General features: G+C 41.0%; 1 protein-coding gene across 1 annotated transcript in view; it reads right to left on the bottom strand.

Annotated features, from left to right (window-relative positions):
* Positions 1-19220: 19220 nt before the first annotated feature.
* Positions 19221-27007, bottom strand: part of EGFR (epidermal growth factor receptor) — a gene marked incomplete at both ends in the record, with an annotated part of 154870 nt that continues 147083 nt past the window's right edge. The window contains 8 exons of the mRNA XM_080340441.1: positions 19221-19597; positions 20622-20727; positions 20824-20871; positions 20966-21133; positions 21590-21687; positions 23624-23770; positions 24960-25035; positions 25890-26045. Of these exons, the coding sequence (XP_080196567.1) occupies positions 19221-19597; positions 20622-20727; positions 20824-20871; positions 20966-21133; positions 21590-21687; positions 23624-23770; positions 24960-25035; positions 25890-26045 (1176 nt within the window). The remainder of the gene's footprint in view (positions 19598-20621; positions 20728-20823; positions 20872-20965; positions 21134-21589; positions 21688-23623; positions 23771-24959; positions 25036-25889; positions 26046-27007) is intronic.

The following is a 27007-nucleotide window of genomic DNA, read 5'->3' as shown; positions in this document are numbered from 1 at the left end:
AGTGAATAAGATCAAAATTTAAGAAAAAGCCTTTTAATCTGCAACTTGAAGCACTTCAACAGAGAAAAATTAATATGCAATGATGTGATCTCTGCTTTCTACACCCAGGATGTTTATTATTGCACTTCCAGACACTTTTCATGACTTCTTTCTCTGCTTCTAGGTTTTACCAGTTCAACTCTGACATTCAAATTTCTGTGCCTACAGTGGATGTCTGTGCATCAGTCTTCTTAAGTAATGCAAACCAGAGAACATCACAAAGCAATTTCTGCAGCTAGCAGAAAACAATGAATTATAGCATGTTTTAAAAAGACATCCTGGCTTGCTTTTCTCACTGCTACAAATTCTGTTTGATTGCCTCAGTCCTTATCTGTAGGTATTTTGACTTTTATTAGTGCTTCAGTATCCCAACAGAAATATCTTTCATTGAAATGCGTATATATTGCTTCTTTTATAAATAAAAGATATATTAACTTTATGATAGTTAAGATGTACATTTTACACGTAGTATCTTTATGGTATTAATTAACTCCACATCTGGGAGCAACCTGGGAGCAACTTTAAGAAAGACCTAAATGAGCACACAGACATCCTTGTGATGCTACCATCTCATCCAGGATTAGAGCTGAAGGGCATTGGTGTAACAAGAAAAGCACATTGTTTTGCTGTGGCCTGGCCTCTCAATAACACACATTGATAAAAAAAACCATTGTGGATGTGTTGTGCTTGCAACACTTTCAGAATTTACAGTATTAAGCAAAATACAGAAAATGGATATTTATTGCCCCCAAAGGTCTGCCTGTAGTGGAAAAGATTGTCATTATTTGTAATCCCTCCCTTATCAAAGATATAACGTTAATCTTAGAGGAACCATTATGTCATAACAATACCTAACAGGTGGTGACTGCTCAGAGTTGACTGATTGCTAAAGCTGGTTACAGTCTGTACCGTTACTAGATTTTTCTTTGCATTCAGTGGAAATTCATTCTTGTGCTATTTTGGATCTACTAACAACATTAGTGATGTGATATCTTCTGCCTAGTGCCTCCTGGTTTGTCAGTGTGGGTTTGTTAGTTGGGTGGGTGGGTTTGGGTTTTTTTTTAATTCTTGGTATCTGTATTGAGTTTGCATTGCTTAGATGATCTCTCTTTGTTCCTTTTTCTAAGAAATTCTTCTCTCTTTTCCAGTTGACCAAGGCTTAGAAAACCACTGCCTCAGGTATTTTGAGTCTCTTTTGAGTTTAACCTTGTTTGTCAGGATACTTGCCAAGTGCCTCAGGATGCAAAAGAATCACAGGCATGTCATCTGGGAATAGATATTGTCTTCAAGCCCAGACTGAATTGTCTTAGTGGTTGTATAGAGTACTAGGGAATACTCACATTCACTACATCTGTCTTCAGGTCAGGAGTTCACTTAAGCACAGGAGGACTAAAACTTAAGATTTATGTTTCAACGGAATTGTCAGATATGTTCTGCTTGCCCATTTTTTTAGTTCTTTTTTATACACCCAGTAGTCCAGTGGATGTTTTCTGATGCCTGATGTTTTCTAATACACTGAATGGCAGTGCAATGTTTGAACTAATAAAAAGTGTCTGCTCAGAGCACATTTTGCAGTTCACTCTTGTGTTGTTCTGAGCATTTTCTACCATAAAGATGAATGGATCTGAGTTTGGATGCACATCTTGCCAAAGCTCAACTCTATGACTTGGACATAGTTTATAATAGCGTTAGTCAAAAGCCATGCAATTACACAGAGATCCTTAGGAAAACTTTTGTCACAGGGAAGGAAAATGCCCTTTTTGGTGACATTACTACCATTTGAACTTGTGATGTTAATCTTACCAAGATACCATGTGCTAGACAGACATCTTAACATAGACTAACATCTTGGTTTTTGCAAAGTGCATATATACCCATATAGTAATTCTAATTTTTCCTAAATTTCACATGCACATCTCCCTGCACTGCCATTTCCTGTAGAGTTTGAGGTTTTCAGCAATGTACATTTTCTTATTGTGAATACTTCCAAGTCTTTACTTTAACAAAGGTGAAGGTTCATGTTTGGATACAGCGGGGGAACTAGAACACAAAGGGAATTATTGGGAGAATCTGGAGCCAAGGACAGCTAGGAAAGCCATTAATTTTGTCTGGTGCTTGGCAGAGCTGAGAATGTGAGATCTTGGGATAGTAAGTCTTCCACATACAAGAGCCAAGATTTAAGGAGAACCACAGGTCTGTAGATTGAGAGAGCATCAGGAAATGTTTTTTTCTGGAGTCTTACAAATATATGATAGAACATTGAAGGCTTTGCTACAAAATGATTTCCTGCCAGCACTGACATAGTTATTAGGTAATGAAGCACTGAGGCTACTCTCTTCCAGTTGCAGTTTGAAAAGCTGAGGAAATGCTCCTTTTATCCTGCTTTCCTTCTCTACATCATTCATTTGAAGACCAAGTGCAATCTGGCAATATAGAAATCCATTATACCAGCCACCTTGAATTCCTCACAGTGTTTTCTGGATTGAAAGCATTCAGTGGTTGTCAGATGTTGCATGTTGACCCACATTGGTACTTCCTGCATTAGACATCCAGGAAATACTGGACTTGTATAATCTCAATCTTCAATTATTTGAGCAGGAACATAATTATCTTCTCTCTACTTCAGTGAAACAACCAAACCTGAATAAAAATGGTTTTCTGATAGTCCAGTTCATCTTACTTACTCTGGCTTCAGCCCATCAGAACGCACCCTAAGGTATCCAGGCTCTAATGAGCAGTGATATCTCACTTGACTTGGTCTGAGAGAGAAGTTTGTACTCAGAGAGCCATCTCAGAAGCAATGTGTGATGGAAGGCTTATTTTAGATTTTGCACAGCGATGTTCATGGGGGACATCTCTGAATCAGCACCTACCTTGATCAAATTCTGAGAGGATCTCTTTGCTTTGCAAAGGATGGAGATTTCACAACAACCTTCCGTGTCCTGACAGCATCTGACCACACTTCACAGCCCAATGAGTGTTGTATCAAGTCTGGTGCAGTGAACAGTTTCTGACATGCACAGCCTACTAACATAGCAGAAGAACCTGCTCACTCAGACTCAGGTTCTCCTGCGATACCTAAAAGCTCGGTTGCTGAGGAAAGCCTAGTTCAGTGGCTAACTGCTTTGTTTTTCAGGACTGTTTAGAGCATGAGATTGTTTTACTCACAAGATGCCTTCCATCCTTCCCTTCACCTCTGACACAACATTCCTGTTCCAAACTGCTGAGCTATTTTTGCTGGAAATTCCAACAAAATAAGGTTTTTTTTGGCAGACACTGAAAAAAAATAAAGCAGCCAGAAAATAGAAAAATGGTGGCTCACTGAAGACTGAGGGCAATTTGATCTAAAGCAGTCGCTGTGACTCCTGTTCCAATTACTGTTCCTTTTTGACAATTGAAGGATAACCAGTGTAGAAGTAAACCACTTAGGAAGCAGAATAAATTGCAGTCATCAGGCTGCAGAGCACTTCATTAAGTAGGTTAAGCTATCTGCTTTCCATGGGGATAAAAAAAATAAAATCTTTCAAATAAAGCAGCCAAGGGGGGAGAAGGCGATGTCAGTGTAATTCAGTGCTCAAAAGGGTGAAGGGAACTACAGGCTTTGGTTATGAGATCTTCCTCAGCAGGGTGCACACTCCTTCTAGATGTGTCAGATCTGTCCTCCCAAAGGCATGCGGCTCTAGTAAGGGCTACGTGTTAGTGTGAAATAGCACAAGACTGAGGTCAGTGAGTAGGAAAGGATGTGAAGCTGAAGAGCCTGTGGGTGGTTTGAGGCAGTGAAGGAAAGGTGGGAAGAGGAAACAGGACCTCATAAGGCGAAGATGATGATTTTGGCCCAAAAAGTAAGTAAACTGGAGATGTGAAGGAGAAGATGAAAATAAAAAAAGAGAAAGTGAGAAAAGAAGAAAAAAAGAAAACCTTTTCATAGCTTTCACCATAAAATGTTTCTTGGTCTTGGCCAGGAGGAGTTCTTTGGTCATGTAACACAATGGGAGACATTCCCAAAGAGGCAGTTCTTGGTCAAGGAATATAATGATGGAGGCAGAAGGGGGTTTTTTTAGGGCATAGTGAGCTGTTCGAGGTGTGATAAGGCAGGTGAGGTGTCAAGTGGAACGAGAGGACCAGACGTGTTGCTGGCATGAGTGTTACAGATTTAGCAGCCTGAGCCTGGCAAGGTGGGATGAGGGGGCGAGGTAAGCTCCTCGCACCAGAGGCGTTTCCTTGCACCACTTCATATATTTCTGAGCCAAAAGCTGTTGCAGAATATGAAAAGGAAAGAGTGTATTGAATGCCTTCATTCCAACCTAAGATGTGGGCATAATGGGTATATTTTCTTGATCACACATTGACCTTGATGCTCACAGAAAGTTATATTTTGGTAGCTGCAGAGGCTGAAATTGTTCCTATTCAGATACAATCAGATGTTGCAAGTTTCTGTGGTACTAAGGTCTACTAGGGGCTAATTCCAAGGATAACTGTGTAGACCTGTCTTCATGATTATTAGATCCAGCATTCTGGTGATGTCACCATTTTATTCCAACAATCAAACTGAATCCCTCTACCTGCTTCACATAGGTCAAACAGTTGTCAGAAGACAGCTTTCAGCAAACCCTGTTTCAAAGCAGTCATGTACCACTAATTCAGAAATTCAGCCTAGTCCTCTACCAATTCCATGTGTTTTCCAAGTCTCTCTATGAATATTTATCTTTCTTTCCATCTCTGGTTTTGAATATAAACAGATGGCGAGTTTAGAAAAATAAAAAAGAAATGCTGTGTGGTTTCTAGCTATTGGTAAATACCCAGATAAAGTATCTCCAGTAGATTAAAGTAAGCTCTTAAGAAGCTTACCTAGCCTCATCTCCTACTATCCAACCTTTATTTTTTCAGAATTATCACTGATTTGACTTTTTCCTCAAATTGTTTGCTTCCTGAGTGGTCTGTCTTTGCAATGTGTAGTTGTGGCCAGTGTGTGCTTCAGTGCCTGCTGCTGATAAATGCCTAGCAGCTCTAAGGACAGTGAGTATTCACCTACAACCTACAGTGCGTGTGCTAGCATTTGTCTGATAACAAAATGCGTAATCACTTAGAGGAAAGAGGGAAGATGAGGCTCTGAACTTTACTGTGTTTTGCCCCTTGTCATACAGTGGGGAAATAAAAATTCTCTTTGGTACAATACCAAACTTTCTGAAACAATAGCTCTGCAATTATGAAACAGTGGATCAAAATTTACATGGACTCATCCGAGGCCTGAAAGTTTTATAAAGAGTACATCACAGACAGGAATTTAAACTCAGATAACCCCAGACACCCAACTGGCATACAGTAGCACTGCAATCTTCCAGGCCAAGCTTGTAAGTCAGGCAAAATGGTCCCTCTGTGGAAATCAGCTGTCACAGGAAAATGTGCTGGTAGTCTGGGAGCTTCAGTAGTCCCGCAGAGCTTTGCAGAAGGAAGGGATGGTGTGGATTTATATGAGGAAAGGAGACGCCTTTCAGCTGTGCAGCATGAACTCAGGCTCTCTTTGAACATCCCGGTGATGAAAGTTTCCCTGAAAGATGAGTTAACCCTTTATATGATTCTGTCGAGGGTTTTGATTGCGGGGTGACAATAAAACCGTGGCAGATGTATTGTTAACCCCCCTCTTCCCTCCTCCTCCCTTCCCCTTTCGGCCCCTCCCTCTCCCCCCTTCCCACTCAGGACAGGCGATCGGGAGGGAAAGAAGAACAGAGAGAAGAGAGTTGGAAAAATTAAATATTTTTACTAATGCTACTAATAAGAATAGAGAAAATAATACAAAAGATACAAAACCAATCTTGAAGTCTCAGCAATTGCAGAGCCGGCACCCAAAGTCCTGGACTGGACTCTGCAGCCAACCGGAGCTGGATTCAGTCTGTTACTAGGCCTCAGTTCGCAGGGACGACTAGCAAGGTCCTCTCCTAATGTCGGACATAAGCAAAAGGGAAAAGGAAAGGGATGAGATCCTTGTGATTTCCCACTTTTATATGAAGTATTCACATGAATGGAATGTTATACACAGTTGGTCAGTTTCTTAGTCACCTGTTTCTTATTGCCCCTCTCGCGAGATGTCCATCCATGCTTATCAATAGCTTTGCATTCCATTGCTATATTTACCAAAACCTGTATCTAGTTCCCCAGGAAAATGCAGCTAATATGAAAGCTTTAGCTGACAGGCAGAATCACTAAAAGAGAAGCTTGTTTTTTAACAAAACCAGGACAGATTCAAACAAATAATAGTTATATGCCTCAAAGAATTAAAAGATGGGAAGGTTGCCTTGTGTGAAGCTGAGACAAAAGCTTCAGTGAAAACTTTTCAGAAAGTGAATATAATGAACTTTGAGATCCCTCTGTGGAGGCCTGCATAAAACTTTCATCTGTTTCAACAGATGTACCCTTCTTCCTGCAGCAAAGTTAAAGAGAAAAATTCCATTGAGAGTAGCCCATTTGGTGTTTTAGTGTGTGTCTTGCATGCATTTCCATACCACAGAACTGAAAAGGTCATACCTCATTTGGACTGTTAGCAGTAACTGTTGGCAAACCATGTATAAAAGTTTCTGACGTTTCTAGTTACTCAACTACAACTTTATGGATCTAGTTTTCCACTTGCACAGTTTCACTTGACTGACTGGAACTGCTGAAACTGGTAAAAATTGCAAGTGAACTGGTAAATAGCAAATCCTGCTGCTCTTGTTTAATTGTCAACGATGCCTGCTAATGATAATTTTATCACTTTGTCATAGTGATCACCACAGAAGCCCAAAAACTGGAGACATGCAGGGACTCTATCATGACAGAGCCTTTAAAAATTTGCATTTTAAATGAATTAAATAATATATTCTGCAGCCAAGTTGTGTGACACTAAAGCAGTCGCAACTGCATCACAAAACAAAACCTATGAGAAAGTCATAAATCATCTAGATTTTAGTTCAGAGCAGGAAGAAACCCCCTCCTATGAACACATTACTCAGAATTTGTTTTTAGCTGTGTTCTCAGACCTTACTGCAGCCAATGATGGGAAACTAAAATTTATGACCACTTTCCTAAAACAGCTTAAGTTTTATGAGGGAGTAAGGAAAAGTTTCCATAAAAGAATCAGGACTACATCTTGAAAGCAGTGGGAGTCAGATGGCAAGCCATCTGTCAGGAGACTATCTGAATGTCTCAGTCTAAGTGTACTTTGAAGAACTGGGTCCTAAGTAATCTGGTTATTCAAAATCCCATTGGAAAAGAGACCAAGACACTTAGAAGACTATTCCTCTGAGCTTTCATATTATGCTATACAGTACTAAGAGGAAATATATACAGAATTGTGTCATTTAAAAATGCAGATTTTGCTACAGTTTTACCTTTTGGATCACAATCATCAGCTACTGAGTTCAACTCAGCTTTTATAACATGCACAAGTGGTTGATGCTCTTATCAGTGACACAGCAGTAAACTCCTTTGTGGTGGAGCTTCTTGGGGCACACTCTAGCTTGGGCCTCCAAGTGAGCCATGAAGTTGCTCCTCCAGGACGAAAGGCTGCCCAGGAAAAAAACAAGTGAGAGTAGGAACTGCAGCATGGCTGAAGGATCTACCTGCGTAAAAGCCTGTCTGTGCCAACAAGATGCCAAACTGCCAATTTATACTCATTGCGGCTTTGCTCATGCAAATGATAAATGCTTATATTACACCAGGAACAGCTTCACTGAGCCTCTGTGGGGCTACTTCACAAAGTTAATAATGTATGCAAGTTTTTACATACCCACGTAGAGAAATTCACTCCAGCAGAGAGGACCAGTGTGTCATTAGTCATATTTTAAAGACTTAAGGGGAACATAAAGGATGCATAAGTTTTTATAGAGGTTGTAGACAGAAGTATACATTTCAATATCATTGTTGATGCTGTTTGAAGTATTTATAGAAGTGCTTTGCATTCAGCGGTGAGTTTAAAAAAAAAAAAAAAGAATCTGTGGTACAACTGACATCTTAAAGGGATGTTTAAAACTTTGCTACCATTTCCCCTGAGGCCCTTCCCATGATAGCTGCAATACTGAGACATGGAAGTTAATTAGTGAATGTTTTTAAAAGACTTTGAAGATGAAAACTTCTTTTTTTTTCTTTTTTTCTTTTTTTTTTTTTTAATGCTAAACTTGCTGATGATTATGAAGGTGGGATTTCTGACAACTTCTTTGTTTTGCATGCTGCACTGAAGTGGTTTACTATGAATCCAGTTTGCTGACAGGTTTTCAATGTCGAATTTACCTTCTTGGCTTTGTCAGTGTAGCTGCTGCTGCCTTTTGTGATGCTGCTGCCTCTCCCATGGACCAACACTGCCAAGGGTGCCTGCTGGTAAAGGAGGAGGCTGGGCTAAAGCACCAGGTTGTACACCACCACTGTGCACCAAATGGAAGAACCTCTCTGTTTGTGACATTAAAGTCCCTCAGAGTTTCTCCTTGGCTTCAACAAATAACAGAAATATAACCTTGCAATCCAGGAAATTAAGCTTAGTGAACAAGATCTGTGAGACTAACTCTTCTCATAAATGAAGGCAAACCATGCTGGTGTTCTGTTTTGTGTAATAGATCCTACATTGGAAAGACAGAAAAGATGTGACAGCATGTTTGCCACTGGCAAGTTTGATAATACCCTCTTTTCATGCAATCCCATGGAAAATGGCAGTATTTAGAGTGAAGAGCCAAGTGCTAAACAGTCTGCACTAGTGCATCTTAGTCATTTCAACACAATAACTCGGCAGCAACAACAGGCTTTGAGTCTAATTCTCAGAGCTTTCTGCTGGTTTAATAAAGAAACTCCCCTTGTCTTCATTAGACTCATCTGATTATTCTTTATCTACTATATGCTTTCACAGGAACTGAAGCATGTGACATGGCAAACAGCAGTCTCCTTCATCACACAAGTTAGTATATTTTCATATTCAATAAAATTAGTTAATGTTCTTCTGACAGAAATCTTGATGTGCCTAATTTATTAAGCTTTCATTAAGGTAGACCACTGTAGCACTGGAAAATTTTATAAGTAACAGGTTTATGAGACAGATAACATTGGTACAAATGTGTTTTGGGGCACTTACACACTTTAACGTGTTTAGAGCTGAGACATGAGAATACCTGGAGAAGATGCAAATAGGAACTTTTGGACTTCATCTTAGCTACCACTAGTTACTTGAGTGTATAGTGGACATAATGGAGGACAAGCCATAAATTCGTAAACTGATTAAAAGCACTGTGGCTCAGTGGATGTAAATCAACAGGGCTTCAGTCAGACCCCATTGCTTTATACTCAGTGGGGAGCTGAAGCAGCCCCAGGACCAGGGAATAAGTCTTCTGCTTAGTGAATGGGAGTGAACAGCCAAAAATGTTTCCAGGGCAATTTGAGCCAGGCTTGGCCTCTAGTTTCCATCAGTATTATTAAAATTCTGTCTGGGTGTCATCAGGCAAAAGGTCTATATAGCAAAACATTTTTCCTCTCCCAGTGCCTAGTAGTAGGTGCTCAAGGGAAGAGTATGAAAAGAGGGCATGTTTAGCTCTTGGGGTAATTCAGTTTGTAATGAACCTATTTATTAATTTCCTGGTAGCCTCTGGGTAATTTTTTGGGGTTTCTTTGTGTGAGAAAGCATAAATTTAAGTTGTGGTCATTAAATTAGTTGGAAATAGATGTTAATAGAATAGCAGTCTTTCACCCAATAAAGTTCTCTGAGCAAACATTTTGAATAATAACTTCAATACTCAGTGACCCATCAATCGGGACTGTCACCTACGAGCCCATTAAACACTCTTTGAAGTAGTGCTTTCTCTGTGTAAGCAGCTGACAGGCTTGCAAAATAGGAAATTGCATCCTGCAAGAGGAAACATACATACATGCCTGTACCCTGTTCTGCATAGAAAGGCTAGAGCAGAAGGCCACATATCCAGCATCTCTTTGTAGAAGTCATGCTTTGTCCAGAGGTCTTCTTTTTCATGCAAAATCTAACAGGTCAGTTTTATAGGGACCTAACTGAGCTGGGTACCTAAGAAACCCTGCTAAGAAACATGCAGTACACATGCCTGTATGTAGTTCAGCTACAGAGCTAATGTTTGTGAAATCACACTCACCCTCTGTCAAGGGAGGTGTATAACAGGCTGCCATCACTGCAGCTTAAGTCTTAAAACATGGGCTCAAAAATAGGTACTCCCTCCAAACTGTCTCTTTCCTACAGCCTGTGCTTGTCCTCCCTACTTCCAGGTAGGATCCACAGGCACTTATCTTCCTGCGGCACTGCCCAAAATACCACTTGCTACACCCTCCTCTACTGAAGGAAGCAAGTTCAACAGACCATCTGAGCAAGTCCATCTAATCCCATCCAAAACATCTCCGGAGGGCTCAAACCTTTGTCATGAAACAAAATAACAATATGTATAAAGGAGTCCAGTTAATAACTAAGGAAATAAATGGTAGGTGGCTATGTTAATACACTCAACAGTGACCAAATTTTGATGCAGATTTATTTTAAGGAAAATGCCATTCTTTTCCAAGTCAGTCCAGAAGCCTCTGATGTGTCTTGTCTTAGCTTATCCCTCCTCAAAGTTTTCTTTCTGTCCCTAAGAAAGATGTTATTCTTCCATCATGATAGTCCTTTGTGCAGCCACACCACCTATTTGCTCCCTCCCCTTAGGCCATCTCACATCAGCCCAGTTTGCATTTCTTTTTCTTGCTTCTCTACCTGTGTGTAATATGCTTTCCTACCTCCCTGGGTCCTCGTGGGGCTAAATTTTGTCACATGCCGTGAAGCAGCCAGGGCCACCATGGAGGTCTCTAGACTGAATGTGCCACCTCCACCCTCCTGCTACTGGCTTCCCCCTGCAACCAGCCTGGTGGAAATCCTCCGAACTGGCCCAGCTACCAGCATTGGAATGGGCTCATCTCTGTCTAAATAATGATTTCAAGCTTTTCATTGAGCACTGTTCTCCTGGGAGAAGTGACCTATTGATCTGAACCAGCTTCTGTTGAAGAGAAGCATTAGAAAAGCCAATGCAATTAGCACTCCGACAAGGATGCTTACAAAGATGAATTTGGGATCAATGCTGCCTCTAATAACTATTGCATAATCACATGTTGTTTAATCATGTAAAGATCACTGTTTCTCCCAGGATCTGCCTGGTGCCTGTCTTTTTGTGTTGGTTTCAAGCGCGCATTGGAGTAGACTCACCATCAAGTAACTATGAAGGGCAAGGCTGGCTTAGAGCCGCTGCCGATAATGACAAAGCATGTGGAAGAGACTTGTATTCCTCTCTCATCCTTAAATAGCAATTTTCTTTATCTTATCTTAACCTACCACATCCTGTGAAGGCAGATAGGCAGTTAGACTGCAGCTGTATTTCTTTGACTGTCTTCTCCTCTTGCACCCTTTGTAAGTTTTTATGTTTCAGATATATAAAGTTGGCAGCACTGAGCTCAGTGGAATTTCTGAATGCTTGTCCTTCCCAAATACCCGGACATTTCAATACCTACACCATTCTTCATTTTAACTTCCTCTCTTTCAGTGCTTTAACAGCAGATTTATCTCGATCAGTGTCCCCATCTTTTCTGGGGTAAGTACAGAGGCATTGCTCTGCCCATTATTCTGTGAAATATGGAGAATAGATGTTTCTTGTGTGATAAAGACTCTTGAATCTCTAAGTTGTTTTCTGATCCTCACATAGGAGGCATATGGATGTACAACATATACTTCAGTTTCCTTCTCAATATTAATACTATACACTTCAGAATATTAATACTAGCTTAGATAGAATCTTCCCAAGCTAGCTGGTCACCAAAAGGGGGAAACAATCACGTGCCAATAGAGCAAAGACTTATTTAATTACTTTTATTAAAATAAAAATACCATGCATTAATACGCATCAGACATTTCTGAGAACTAGTAATATGAAGATTAAGACTACGCCATTTCTGCATAAAGTAAGTTGAGCTGGGAAAACATGCAGCCTATGTATTGGAAGGGACTGGATGGAAAGATGAAAATGAGAAAGGTGCGGTAGTGGCTTTTTTTTTTTTTTTTCTGTGTACAAAGTTAATCTAGAAAGATAAAAATTATTTAATTTACTAATTGTGATACTGGGGACTTATCCAGGCTGAATGCATAATGTCAGCTCCAGCTCCTCTCTTCTTCACTGTCTTGCCAACCCAGTGCATTTTGCTCTGTTACGATGAAGACCCTGTAATTTCTTTAATCTTTGTCTGCTACGTGTTCCATCAGTCGTGTAATTAAACACCAAAACCCAGGGGACCCTGGGGCTTCATTTGACTGGCTTTGCTAACAGAATTTCTTCCTGCCTAGTGTAGTACAGCAATTTACACCACCGGTGTGGCTCTGGTTGAGACTTTATTTTGCCTCTCCTGATGAGGGAGTCTTGCCTTGCTGTTGCACGTCTCATAGCTATGCAATTCGTAAATGGCCGGCAGTATGGCTTCATCTGCCAAATGACACACAGATGAGCTTCTGAGGGATTGCTTTGTCTGCGCATCTGCTTTTGTCATAAAACTGAAGTGAGAACCTGCCATGCAGTTCAAAAGAGCAGCTTTTATTAGCGCCCTAATAAGCAGCACAGAGGCTTTCATATTGCACTTTCAACGGTCGTGTTAGCTCTATTATTGCTCACATTATGAAACTCCAGAACTGTGCAGGCAGAGAGCCAAAGAGTCTTGGAGAGAGGAAAGGGTCCTGTTATTAGCTTCACTAAGATCTGGATAAATCCCCAAACTTACAACTTTTATCAGAAAAAAAAAAAAAAAAATCTAAGTCCATCAATAAAGAACCCTTAATGTGAGTTCTTCTCTGGCTACACACCCTACAAGCCAGCCGCTGATTTTTCTTCCCCCCAAATACAACAGTATATTACAATAAAAGTTCTCCCCAAAATTAAAAACAATTAAAAAGAATAATATACACCTCATTTTTATCACTCAATATACAAACAATCTTTGATCAACAGTATAAACCATTAAAACCATATAAAAGTCAAGAGTTTGTTATTGTACAAATAGTGCTTTCATAGTTAAGTAACTTTACAATGCTCTGAGGGTACCGTCTGTATCTGTGGATATATTGCTTTACAGTTTATTAAAACCAAGACAGTATAACTTATACTCGGTTGATTGTATCAATAAAAAGCAGCCTGAAACGGGCCATGGATCCATAGGATCTCTGATTATTGCGAGGGATTTAAAAAAAATCACTCGACATTAGCCTTGTTTTATACTTTCAGTCTAATCAAGTTAAACATCCCATTAATTTCAGGGGGAATGATATTAGGAATGGAAGATTAAACAAACAACCTAGGTATGTGAGCCAAGCCTCCTACCATTGTAGACTACTTCACTTATTCCCTTTCATAAAATATGAGGATAAAATGGATGGCGGTTTGAAATGCGCACTCTTCAGCTAACTTGTGAGAGGTAAGGAGAAGGATCTGGATGAATTCCAACATGATTGGAAACGTACTGTATTAGCCACATAGGAAAAAACAACCTCCAAACAGTTCAGTTGTTAGCTGCGGGTTTGATTTCTAGTTTTCATCATACTAATCAGAAAGACCTGTTGCTTCAAGGTGAGAGGTACAGAGAGACCACAAAGCCTGTGCTGTCACGCATATGGACAGCCCGTCTTCACCACGTAAAAGTGCAAAGCTGGTGGAGCACCAGCCTTGAATCCTGGCCAAAGGCATTTTGCCAGCTAACTTCAGTGGTGTAAGAAGTGGCTTGTCTTTTGCCAGCTAGGTCTCTAGTTATCCATTTTTCCTCAGGAAACCCTTTGTTTGGATGCTGCTGAGGGTTTGCTTGATCTCTGATGGTGGTACAGTCTACTATCACTGTACTCCTCTCTCCTGTGTATAAGAAGGAGGATCTGCATGCAGTACCTCTGACTGACCTGCAATTCTCAGTCCACACGGCCACGGTAACACAAGTGATCTGCCAAAGCACACAATATTGAACGGAGGCAGGATGCGTGGCAGAAAGCAAAGCCTACCATGGAAGCACTGTGTTTTCAACTCCCCCACATAATTAAAGTAATATATAACCAAAAGTGTTATCATTTTAAAGTCTCACTGCCTGCCTACACACTTCTTCACATAGAAAGCAGTTATCTTCACATCATTGTGTTTTTTCCTGATGCTGAGACAAAACATCATGCTTTTTTTTTTTTTCTTCACTGTGTCGCTGTTTAGCTATTGCGCTGCGTACAAAATGAGTTGAAATGGAGTAGAGGTTGTAGGTCTGGCTCTGAAGTAATAACTGGTCCTGATATTTGGTTTGGTTTTCTATGGACAGGCCTCACCGTCCTGTCAAGCCCTCCTGGCTCAGTGGAGGTCTAGCCCATCTTTAATGAAGAGTGGAGATCTGTAGCTTTTCCCTGTAATGAGAGGCTGTGGATGCTGTGATCAATACCCTACTCCTTTAAAGCAAGAAAACAAGACATTACATCTTTGGTCCTAATGCAGCCCACTTGAAAAGCTACTTGAAGGTGCCATGTTTTTCTTTTGTATAAACATTTTTTTCTATTTTTTAAAACTTATTTTAAAAAGGCTCCTTAAAAGTTGTATGTCAGAACAAAGAGATAACAATTACAAAAAGAAAGGTAGAAAACGAGATCCCAATATAAAAACTTGAACCAGTGGTGATAAAATGTTACAAAGCATTGTCTCTAAGTGTCATACACAGGGTTTGACATTTCATGAGTATATGGTTTCCATCAGGTAAGAGGACACAGGTACATTTTGATACTTTGTCCTGATTCAGATGTTTTCTCACAGAGAAACAAAAGCCAGAGTATCATAACTGCTCATTTGGAGAGGAAGCAGTTGTACTTCAACAGAAGTTCAGCTGCCTCAACAGAAGATGTTGAACTCTGAATCTGAAAAATGAGCACTTGTCTGGAAATGCAGAGTTTGTCCTTGGCACCCTGGAGCATCTCCAGACATACGGAGGACACCCCAAGCACCTTGTGATGGGACCTCTTTAAGCTGTTTGGGGTCCTGTGACATTGTTGTAGCCCTAACTGCGTCTCCCAGGGAAGAGATTTATGCCATGGTATGAATACCACATACGTTGGTTTTCATACAAGCAATCTCTGCAACAGGGCTTTGCTTCAAGCTGGTAGCAGGGACAGGAGCCACGTTTCTATTCCCACCTGTACCTGCAGGAACAGTAAATAGCCTCAGTGGTGTCCCTGAGTAAATTCGGCAGCTATCTCAGGTATGGACTGGTTGACTGTACCCCTTACCTCCCTACACAAACTGCTTTCTTTCAAATAAACCATGGGACTGTACTTTCTAAGGTCAGGGCTTCATGTGGCTATCTTGACAATGAAACTGGTGGGACACAGCATCACCCTGAGGTATTCCAGAAACCACCATCTCTTTCCAACTGCTCTCTCTGGAAAACTCAGTGCATTTTTGCCTGCCAGCTGGAAACAAAAGCAAACCCCCAGCCTCTTGGATAAATTTACCTGACAAGACAAATTGGAATATGAAGGAAATTTCCCAAGCCAACTCCCTTTGCAGCAGAGGAAAACAACCCAAGGCCCAGATGAAGTCAAGTGCACTGACACTGTACAAAGATCACTGGAAAACATCAAAGATGAAGACTCTTGACTTTATTACATTTTCATATACCTAGCAGTTATTAAAAGTCTTAAATTATTATTGCAAAAGAAGTTCCATATTAACTGCTGCTTCATGATTAAGAGATGCTAAGCACTAACTTGTGAGTGGTTTTATTTTCCCTTCCATGAGAAGTACAGTAAGAAGGGAAATTTTTATTTTCTCAGCTGGTAAGACCATGTTAACTTTTAGAAGTAGCTGTGGCTTGCTACATATTGCTATTTCATTGTATTTTAAAAATCAGCATTTTCTACCCACACCTCCTGAGAGACAACAGCAGAACTTTCAAGTTATTTTTGGACTTTGATTTGTGTAAGCTCTCAAGATGCAGTGTATATATTTTTCGTAATATCTGTAAAAGCACAACTTTTATGTCCCATTCAGTAGCCTAAACTCCATGCAACACTGCAGCAGCAAGGTCCCATGAAATGCTGCCTAAGCATGTTTGCCTTTATGAGCATCTCAGATCTGCACGGAGCTCCTTGCTGTTACATGATCAGTGTGCTGCAGTGGGAAAACCAGACCATTTCAGCTGCTTATTTGTTTATTTATTTATTTTCCATCACAGTGTGTATTATTTGGTACATTGCTCATGTCTGTCACCCTGCGAGCATCACCCTGTGTAGCACCTGTGCCTGCAGCAACAGCCATGCAGCTGGGTGATCCCATCCACTTCCAGTGCCACTGTATCTGGTGCCGCAGGCACTGCCCACAGGCTACAGCACCCTGCCCAGTTTTTATTTTTTTTGCCCGCTTTTGAATAATTTCTGAGCTGCCAATTTGCAAATCATAGCCTACAGGATGGTTATTGACTATCTTTACCATTTACTACTTTTCAATATAGCTGATCTCACCAATCTGGAATCTGTACATTTGTATTGACAGTTTGTTGTCCTATGCCCTCTTTCCCACTTTTCTCATCAGAAACAATACATTCAAAAAGTGATGCTCTTTCAAGCTTACTTTGCTTGATTTTTACATTAATCTCCCTGTTTCTAGCAATGAGCCACTCCTGAATCTGTCCTAAACTGTTGTGGGCAAGCATATTAACCTCTATTAAATAATGTTCATGCTACATAATGCTGGTGATACATATTGCTACTTCTTGGTCACTTTCTTGTTTTAGCTAACAAACTAAAACAAAATATAAATAAATTCCTTTGTGCAAGTGTCAGAAAGATTCTGCAGGAAAACATGCACTATGTGATTTTCTGCTGTTCTGCTTAGAAACATAACAGATTTAGCAAACAGAAAAGTATCTGTGATTTCTGTTACAATCTTTTTTGTGTGTGTGTTCATGTACATTCCTCCTGGGGCGGTGGGTGGAGAAAAGTGGTACTGCCTGTGTGTACATGTTGCACAGTTGTGAGAGCAACACAACAAATCTGCTCTCAGGAATGCAAGGAGAAATTTGCCACTAATTGGACGTGGGAACTGAATTTTGGTTAGTGTTTTCAATACAAGCCAGTAATAATCAAAGTCAAACACTGCATCCTCCATACTGCTGTGCCTGGGCCTTGGTCATGGTGACACAGATATACCAAACAGGATGATCTTTGGATTTTGACCTAATATACTGCTCTACCCGAGACTGCAGTGTAGGTGATGAACTACTGCACGCTCATACAAGCTGCTAATGCATTTTACACCACGTTACTTATAAAAGGGGTCATTTCACATGACTGTTCTTCTCCTCCATTGCTCAATAAATTTGTAAAAACAATGTTCTGAGGTTGTGGTGCTTGATCCTGGACTCCAGATGCAATACTTAAATTGAAACATACTGATACATTCAAAACACAGTGGCAGCATAAATTTGACTATTTCTTGCTACTTACTTAGACTACATATCCTCTGCAACTCAGCTGCTTATGCTACCCTCAAGCAAGTTTCCAATATCAAACTAGTTAAGGGCCTTTGTTCCAAAATCACCCAATGTGCATTTGGTTTCTGATCGAGTGGTTTGATTAAAATAGCACTGCCAAGCTGCTGGTGGAATGCATCTAAATGATTGACTAAATTAATACTTTAGGCATTTTATTCCTCCTACATTAATAAAAAATGTTAACAATGGAAGAATCGTTAACAGTTCTATCTCACAGGCCCATGGAAAGAGTAGCAGCTTTTCCTGCTGTGATTGATTTATACTATGAAGCTAAAATCTGAGCCTTGACTAGTCTGCCTATTCTACACTGAAAACAGAAGATGATCCTGGGTATTTTAAAGAATAACTAGGCAGCCCTGTGTTTCAGAAGAGGGAGATAATATTATTTTCCATCACTCCAGATTATTCTTCCTTTCCTTAATTCATCCTCATGGCCCCTTCCTGTATTGCCAAAATATGTAACCCTGAAGGGACAGACAACCAGCCCCCGTCTCTGCCCCAGTGTGGTACAGCAACTGGCAGTATTCTGCCTTGAAGTGAGTAAAGCGTAACAGTGATATACCCCTTTTATTTGCCAAATGTATATGGGCAACTGGTTTCTGCTCTGAGTCCCTTTAAGAAGGGAAATAAAACTGCCTGGCTAGAGCCACCTGTGTTTCTTGCCCTAGTCAAGTTCAATTTAGTATAGTTCTCCCAGTCTGTCTCATGAATGCTCCAATTTGCCACCATTTGCATTTCCTTGACATTTAATCAAGTCTGTTAAACATTATTTGACATTTCATTTTTCAGTTACGGCAACATCTTTAACAGTTTTGTTGAAGAAGAAAGGCATTTTGACAACTCGACAGCTGCATAAGAGATCAGAAAAAACAGAGTCTTGTGTTTGACCATTAGAAAACAGACTAGAAAGCACTTTATAGCCATGATTTTGAAGTGAGTTCCTCCTGTCAGTTTTTAGCAGTAGTCGTCAGTAGGTGATGCCATTTTGCTCCTTGTGGTAGTTTTCCACAGGCTGATCCACTCCACACTGCTCCAGGCAGAATCTCCCCTAAGTCCCCCAGATGCACTTCTCCTGTTTGTGCCAAGAAGCAGTAAATGGAGCCAAATTGTAAAAATCCGACGGTTTGAAATAACTCTTTCTTTTCCAGGAGTTTTTGAAAACTATTTAGTAACATTTTTCTTTTCCCACTGGTGATCTGAGCACCACATGACAGACCAGCAGTACAGGAATCTGGTCTTGTAGAAGATCCAAAAATTCTGTTAGAAACATTTATAAAAATACAGACTGTAGAAAGGACTTTGACTGTACAATGTGTACAGCTCTCAAGTTCATCCCAGAGTGGCTTCTTACCATGCTACCATTTGAAAATTAAAGGAATGCATCCATATTTCTTCTGTCCAGCAATATCCCATTCCATCTCAACATGCATCTGAGTGCAGGCTATGTGCCTCAGTAATTACATGGAAATGGGCACGAAAGGACCCAAACTACCATCAGATAGGCTTTGCAGTTTCAGCCCCCACGCTGCAAAGGAAAGATGTGCTTATTGATGCATTATGGTTGCTGTTCGCTCTAAGCAAGAGTCTGTTCTTGCAGCAGCCAGGTAGCTTTCCTTGCTGCAAGAAGAAATTCTCTATGGTCATGCCGAGGCTTCAATGTATTCACTTTTTGGTGCTGCTACCCTCAAATACTCTGGGTTCTCTGCTGCAGGAACTTTCAAAAGACCATTAGGTTTGGTTTCCTTCGGTAAGAAGTCCTGCTGGTAGTCAGGATTGTCCAGATTTATTTGGTGGTTGCCCGCCTGGATCCAGTAAGGAGAGCTCTCAAAGACAGTCTTGGCCAGTGGAGACTGGTTGGTGTTGAGATACTCAGGGTTGTCCACAGCTGTGCTGTGTGAATTCTGGTAGCTGGAGTCTGTGGAGACCTTTGAGTTTGCTGTGAGAGAGAAGTTGTTGTAGATTGGATTCTGGACCGCTGAAGCAGATGCTTTCTTGGGTACCAACTGGTTTACGTACTCTGGAATAAAAAGAAAATAAAAATGAGAAGCAATGAAAATGAAGACATGTAACTAATGCAGCCATTTGCATCATTTGAGCTGTAGTTTGAACCCAGCTGCCATTTGGTCTTCATGCACAGCATCTCACTGAACTTCCTGGAGCAGAAGAGAGCCAAAGGCAGCGACTGCTGTGCCGTGGCACCAAACACACTGCCCTGAAGTTCATCTTCAGGAATTCAGTTTGCAAAGCAACAGAAAGACAGCTTGAACCACAAAAAGAGTGAGATAGCTACAGATGAATTTAGTGACGTGTGGGTGGCTATGTCCCAGAAACTGTTCTGAAAATGCAGTCAGAGAGCTTCGCTGCCAGAAGCTGTTTCCTTAGAAAAATGTTTAGAGATGAAGAAAATGCCTTGAAAATACAGGACTGTTAGTAACAGAGACTCCATGTTTCAGATCAATGCCATCCCTTGCAGGGTCCTTCACCCTCTTTAGCTGTGGCATATTCTTGGAAGGGTTAGTTGGGATTTTTTTAAGGGCACAAAGCATCATGACTATATAACCCAGCAGCAGCTCCCTCGGTGCTCACTGGCTCAATCTTCGACCGCCTACGCTGTAAGTCCACGTAAAACCATGAGCTGCCTTCTGTGTATCAACATCTGAAAGCAGAGAATCTGCCAGAAAGCTGTTTATATTGCTGAAATGGTTTAAGGGGTGAAACCTGTTTTTTAAAGGATATTTTCCCAAATAGAAAGCTTTAAACATATATCCATGCACACAAACTCCCCAGCCAGATGGCACACATGGCAAATGTGAGGAACCCCTCTGGTGAAGGAATGGAAATGAGAAATGGCCAGAAGTAGAAGTATAAAGTCTAGGAAAATGATTTGTGCACATTTCCCCTCCTATTTACCATGCAAAAAAAAAGTAGGAAGCATTTGGATTGCTTTCTTTCCACAGAAAAGGAAGGACAATAATTATATTTACACCCAAATGGCTTGTGAATGAGTGGCTGCGGGATGGAAACACAGGAGAGGTACCCACCTGGGGCTGGCAGGAAACTGTCGTCTATACTGTCCTCCAGGAAAGCGCCTGTTGGGTCTGAGCTATACCTCTGGACAAAGCTGTCTTCCCTCACAGGGTGCCCCTGCTAGGTTGGAAGCAGAGAAAATCAATATTAAAGGGACTGTTCTGTAGAAGTTGCTCCGCACAGAAGTTGCTCCGTTTTTAGAGGTCACCCACTTACCCCGTTCCTGTCAATGCAGGTTGTAGCAGAGTTGTTGCTAGTAGCGCTCTTGAAAAGAGAGAGAAAGAAAATACAGACATTCTGAGAAGCAGTTCACTCTTAAAATTGCCTGTCATGTTTTCACAGAGGAAAAGTTTCATACCAATGAACTCAAGAGAGGAGTGCGGGATGTTGAAGGGCTGTTGAAAAAGCCCTGGTGGGGCACGAGATACTCATCCGCGTCCACTATATCTTCCATGTCCTCCTCCTCCATCAGGGTGCGATAAAACTTGGAGTCTGTAGGGCTGGGCAGGTGCATCCTATCATCTCCCTGTGAGACAAGTCAGAGTGAGAGAGGACTTTTAGATTTCCTTCAAGCCCTCATTATCCCCTTATCTGAGAGACAAATTAATTTAGCAACAGGCCCAAGATGCAAAATCTTGATCTGTGTGTTTAACCAAATTTACTTAGAGTTTAAGGGAATTTGAGCCTGAAATCTCTGTCTATGCTGCTGTAAAACATCTGCATTTTTAAGAGGATCAAATCCTGTTCTCCTCTTAGGACTGCAGTATGGACTGTTACTGGTCTTAGACTGGGACCAGTACTAAGAGAATACTGAGTGCTTGAAATTTTGTTTGTGGCTCTAGCTGAATGTGCTAAGACCTGGAAAGCAACGATAAATCTGGCCATAAATTATCCATATTTTATGTTTTTATATGCATTATGAATCATTTTGGGTCTCATATTAAATGCCCATCAGACATCTTCCTACCATTTGGTTTAGTACCTGTATAACAAGATAGCGTGGAGGGTCACGGGCCATTTTTGAGAACTCTGCTATCAGCTCACGAAACTTGGGACGGCTGTCTGCATCAATCATCCAGCCTGGAGGGATGACAGGGAAAGCAAAGCACAAATAAAGTTGTTTTGGTGATCAAATACAGAGCTTAAAATGTAACAGCAAAAAGAGCCATGCCATGTGTGGAACAAAGAAAGGAATTACTTATAAAGGACCACCATAAAAAGTTCATTCACCAGCCACTGGTGTGAATTTCAGCATTTAAAATGCACATCTTGGCAGTTTTGGAAAGACTAAGGGAGGTAATAAAACCCAGTGTTGGCAAAGCTCGAGGCTAAGCCTTTCTCCTCTCCTGCTGGCCTATCTCCATGTGGGCGGGCAGGTCCCACCTGAGTGATAATAACGCATCAGTTCTGAGGATAGCAAATGGGTGGCCAGCCTGCTCTGAAAAAGCTCTTGAAGGAGAGAAAGCAGACTAACTTCAGTGGGCACCTGCAGAGGTACAGTGATTTAACTGTCTAGTCACTGCACTGCTTTGTGAAATCCTGGGATGCCTCAAGCAGAAGCCTCTCTCTGTACCAGATGTCTCCTAAAATTCAAAACATCCTCACTGGGGACATTTTGAAAGATTAACTATAGCTAAGCTGCATATAATTAGTAAACGGACTTCAACAAAAACAAATCCTACAGCTTAGTGTGGATCAATGCTAGAAGAGATTTCAAATATAGATACTGGTGGTTTTACATGTGACGTTACTTAGGAAACCCGCACTTCTTTTATCAGGTAATGAACTGATGTAGAGACTCTAGTGTTTAAAACTAAAAATAATGAAGGTCAAGCTCAGTGTGTCTAGAAGAACTCATAAGAAACAGCCTGTCCATAGAAATGGAGAAATGAAGTGATAATACGCCATCTGAAATCTGCAGGAGACAAAAATCTCATAATTTGCAGTGACTTTTTACCATGCTAGAAATATGATCTGCTAATTCAATAATAAATCCTTCTTGCTTTTAGACAGAGTGGAGCATTTCAGGGTTCAGCATCTCTGAGGATGAGTTTCTAGGACACTGCTTTTGGGTGTGGGCACCTCCCAGGTGAGGTGCACACATCTGGATCTGGTTCCTGCTTGGCCTGCTGAGCACAGAATCAGGCTCACCATATGTGGTGCCTGTCCTGACAAAGCAGGACACCCTGCTGTTCTCTGGGGTGTTCATGGTGCCACGGCTTCTATCTCAGGAACAGGTACATTTTGCTCCAGTGAGAAGGCCTAAAATGCCACCTAGTGGGCTGCTTATCAGCATCCTTACAGTAGTGATGGCCTACAGATGCACGGGAAGCCAGGTAATAATTTCGACATTTTAGCAGCTGATATAGATGGAAAAGGGGTTTGAGGGTCAGAAGCCCTTTGATGTGCCCTAAAAATGGTCAAAAAGTGCTTCAGAGAACCCCTTGTGCTATACTTTACAGCAACAGCTGTGTGCTGAAAAAGTGTCATCCAGAAAGGAGGAAGAAATAGGATAAGGAAATACAGATCCTCATGTGCATCTGCTGTTAGGGTGGTGCCTGTGGTCCTGGAACTCCTATAGTAAAAAAAGCACACAATCCATGTGTGTGGTTGCAAGGGGAGGCATATTACTGAACTAAAGGGGAGCCTGAAGGAGAAGGCAGTGTTAATTCTATTTTCTAGACATACAAAACTAGAATTTCAGGTAAAGTGGGTGGTGTTAAGCTAATTTATACTGCCTGACAATATAACTTTAAAATAATTGACAATATCAGCCAGTGGTGTGAATGGTGAAAAAATATTAGTTTGGCTGAATTGACAACTACTGAAACCATATCTCATGCTCCTAGCTAAAGCTCAAGTTGCAGGGACACATTCTGGTGTCACCAGTCTTTTCACATAACCATATTTCTGTGCAGTCACCAAGAGCACAGCATATACAAATGTGACATAACAAAGGCAATTGTGCTACTTATTCAACTTAGGTGAACACACACAACCCCAAACATGAACTCACATTTGACCATGATCATGTACACATCAATGGTACAGATAGGGGGTTGGGGCAAACGCTCGCCCTTCTCCAAGACAGAGGAGATCTCACTGGCGGGGATCCCATCATATGGCTTGGACCCAAATGTCATCAGCTCCCAAACTGTCACACCTGCAAGGTGGAAAGAGAAGACCATGAGAGAGTCCTTGGCAAGAGCTGCGGTGCTTGGCCTGGGTGCAGAGGGGGCTCTCCTGGAGCACTGCGCTGCCAGAGCAGCATTTTCTGCCATGATTTTGAAGAGACACAAATTAATAAAACAGGTTGAAATCATCCCGCTTTCCTCTAAATTTGGTAAATTTGGGGGGCTTGCCTTTTTTTTTTTTTTTTTTTTTTTTTTTTTTCCAAACCTCAGCTAGTATCTTAGTGTTGAACATCTCACAAACTTCCCAGCCCCAAAGAAAGGAAATGCAGGTTAGCACCTCCTGACTCCAACTCAGCAAATGTTTTTAAAAATGGAAGTTGTCTTTTTGTTTGAAAACAATCTCTTTGGAGACAAGCAAGAGAAGTTTTGGAAAGATGTGTAAACCAGCTGCCTCAGTGTCATTTGCTGACATACCATGTACTCTTGTGAGGAAGATATTTTGATTGTCTGGTAGCTTAGGATACAAAACAAGAGTTTGGATGCCGATATACTTAAATGGATTAAGAGGACGAGAGGCTGTACTTTTTCTAAAAGGACACAGGATCTGACCATCTGCACTAAATATTTTCCAGGAAAATAAGATCTCATGGAATGGAAATTTTGGAATAAGTTGCTTTGAAGATTTCCTTTCTGCTCCTCTTTCTTTGAAACTGGCTTATGAACTATACCAAATATAAAATTAATTATCCAAGGAGGTTGTCACTTTGCTTCCCTTTCAGCATTGTCCTCTCAATATCAGGACAGAACAAACTTTTTAGGCCACAGCAGAGTTACGCTCATTGACACTGATCAACTGGCCAAGGGTTTTAAGTCCTCTGTCTAGTTACATGGCTTTAATGTCAGCCCAGTTATATTTCATGTGAAGTTGCTGAAGAAAAGTGTCAGCAGAACTTCAGCAAATGGAGCAGTCTCCTGCCCGCAGCCCCTTTTAGGGGAGGGCTCATCACCTGAAAGCGTATTCTGAAAAACATCTTACACCTCATCAGCATGCCATTTCATGGGAATTTTACTTTGTTGAATAGGTCATTTGGGCGCATTGTTTATGTTTAATCTCTCAGTCTTCTTCTAATAGGAAGCAAAAAGGGCCATGTAGAGTCACTGACAAATCTTGCAAATTTCCAATCCACTTGCAAAAATTATCTCTGGCTTTAGACTCACCATAACTCCAGACATCACTTTGATGAGTGTAAATCCGATGTAAAATGGACTCCAAAGCCATCCATTTAATAGGAACCTGGGAAAATTCACAAATAAGCCTTAAGAAGTTGATCCAAAATTTATTAGCGATATTTACCACCAGGTGGTGTTTAAATCAACAGTTTGGTTGCAGAAGGTAGAAAAACAATCAACACCACAAATATCTGAGTGGTAGAGCAGGCAACTTTTGAGCCCCTCATTATTATTTTCATTTATTATGTTGAACCTGGGAACTTGGGAAATATTAGGCATATTAGAAATATCTCTTACAATTAGTTTTACAGTATTTTTAACAGTCAAATTACTACTTTTTTAACCTTCTCCTATCATAACAGGACACAAATCCAATCTCAGTCTGTATGACAAAGACTGATCTGCACTCATATGGCTTCCATTTATGGTCTCTGCAATATTTGCAAGCAGCTTCTCTTTAATTTCTCAGCAGGACACATTCCCTCCATCAGCACGTAGTACAACATGAAGGCGTGTTGAACCAAGTCTGACATGTCTTTCTTCTGCTATAAATATACAGCATTCCCTTTCCTTTCATAAACTGCACAGTGTCATTGCTGTTGGCTATACTGATGAATTCAGCCATGCCTTTTTTTTTTAAATGTTTTTTTTAATAAACTTGCTTTTTCCCAGGCATTCTGGGTGGGAATTTCAAAAGCATTCACTATTCAGCTACCTCTGCTCCCACTGCAGTCCCACTGGCCTGACGCTGCCTCAGCTGATTTCAAGAGGTCTCCCACAGGCTTCAAAGGCAGCACGCTGAGACGGCAACTGAGTGCTTTGAAAAACCCACTCTCCTTTTTTTCCCTGTGTTTAAGGCTCATGTGCAAGCACAAACACAGATGAAGGAACAGCAGTTCATTCTCCGATGCGCTTTACCTTGCCTCCCTCGGCGTGATACTCCTTCTCATCGGCGCCCAGCAGCTTTGCCAGCCCAAAGTCCGTGATTTTCACATGTTGAGGAGTCTTAACGAGGACGTTTCTGGCAGCAAGGTCACGGTGCACCAGGCGACGTTCCTCCAAATAGTTCATTCCCTGCAATACAACAGACAGTTGGTAAGCATCATTTTGGGCTTGGAAGTGCAAACGAGTTATCCAACTTCAGCTGCTCTGTAGTAACTGTACACATACCACCATAAACACACGGTAACTTAACCCCCTTTGGAAAAACATTTGCTGTTTCATTTACATGGCGCTTATTGCAGGGTGAGGATGTGTGCTTGCACAATTACATGGAGATGCAACTATTACTCTCCTGGAACCTTTTTGTGGGTCCACGTGTCAGGGCAGTGATGGAGAAAAAATGGGGAGTAGCAGTTATAGCAGGGGATGTGGTTCCTTTGGGATTTAGTTCAAGAAATATAAAATCAGGATAGGACTTGCAAACAAGAGGGCAAACCCTTCATTCAGGTGCAATGCCAGTGACTTTACGAAAGCACAGTGCAGAATTTAACTATCACCTTCCATAAGCACACAGGCCAACCTTTTAGAGTATTTAGGCATTAATAACCTAGAAGAATAGTCCAAGTAAAAATAAATTAATCATTCAAAGCTGCCAATTCTGCATCTTGTTACAGTGTACTCTGCCTTCTCCCAGCTAACAATGAGGCATCCCACTGCAAATGTGAGAAAAGGAAAAAATTTCAAAAAATTCATTTTACTGCTGAGCTCAGATTTGCATCTATTTTCAAATCCTCCTTGAAAAGGCACGTTATTCCAGTTCCACTGTCTCCCATGTTTAGACTGGGTTTGCCATAGCATACGTGCTTTTTTGGTACAACTGCCTCTCGAGGAAGAATACAACTAATTATGCCGGTTTGACTGCTAAAGTATAAACGAACAGCTGCGTTTCTGACCACAGCAATTATTCTCCTTTCCCCCTACATCAGTCTCTTGGTGAATGGAATCAAAAAGTTAATGATTTCTAAGTTTCCTGGAAGAACTTTTCTAAAAACCACAATTATTCCCAGTCCATAGGTTTCTGTTGGCAGCAGCTT

This window comes from Nesoenas mayeri (genome assembly GCF_963082525.1).
Source record: "Nesoenas mayeri genome assembly, chromosome: 2".
Lineage (NCBI taxonomy): Eukaryota > Metazoa > Chordata > Aves > Columbiformes > Columbidae > Nesoenas > Nesoenas mayeri.
Note: the sequence above shows the minus strand (reverse complement) of the source record. Positions and strands in the feature narration are given on the sequence as shown.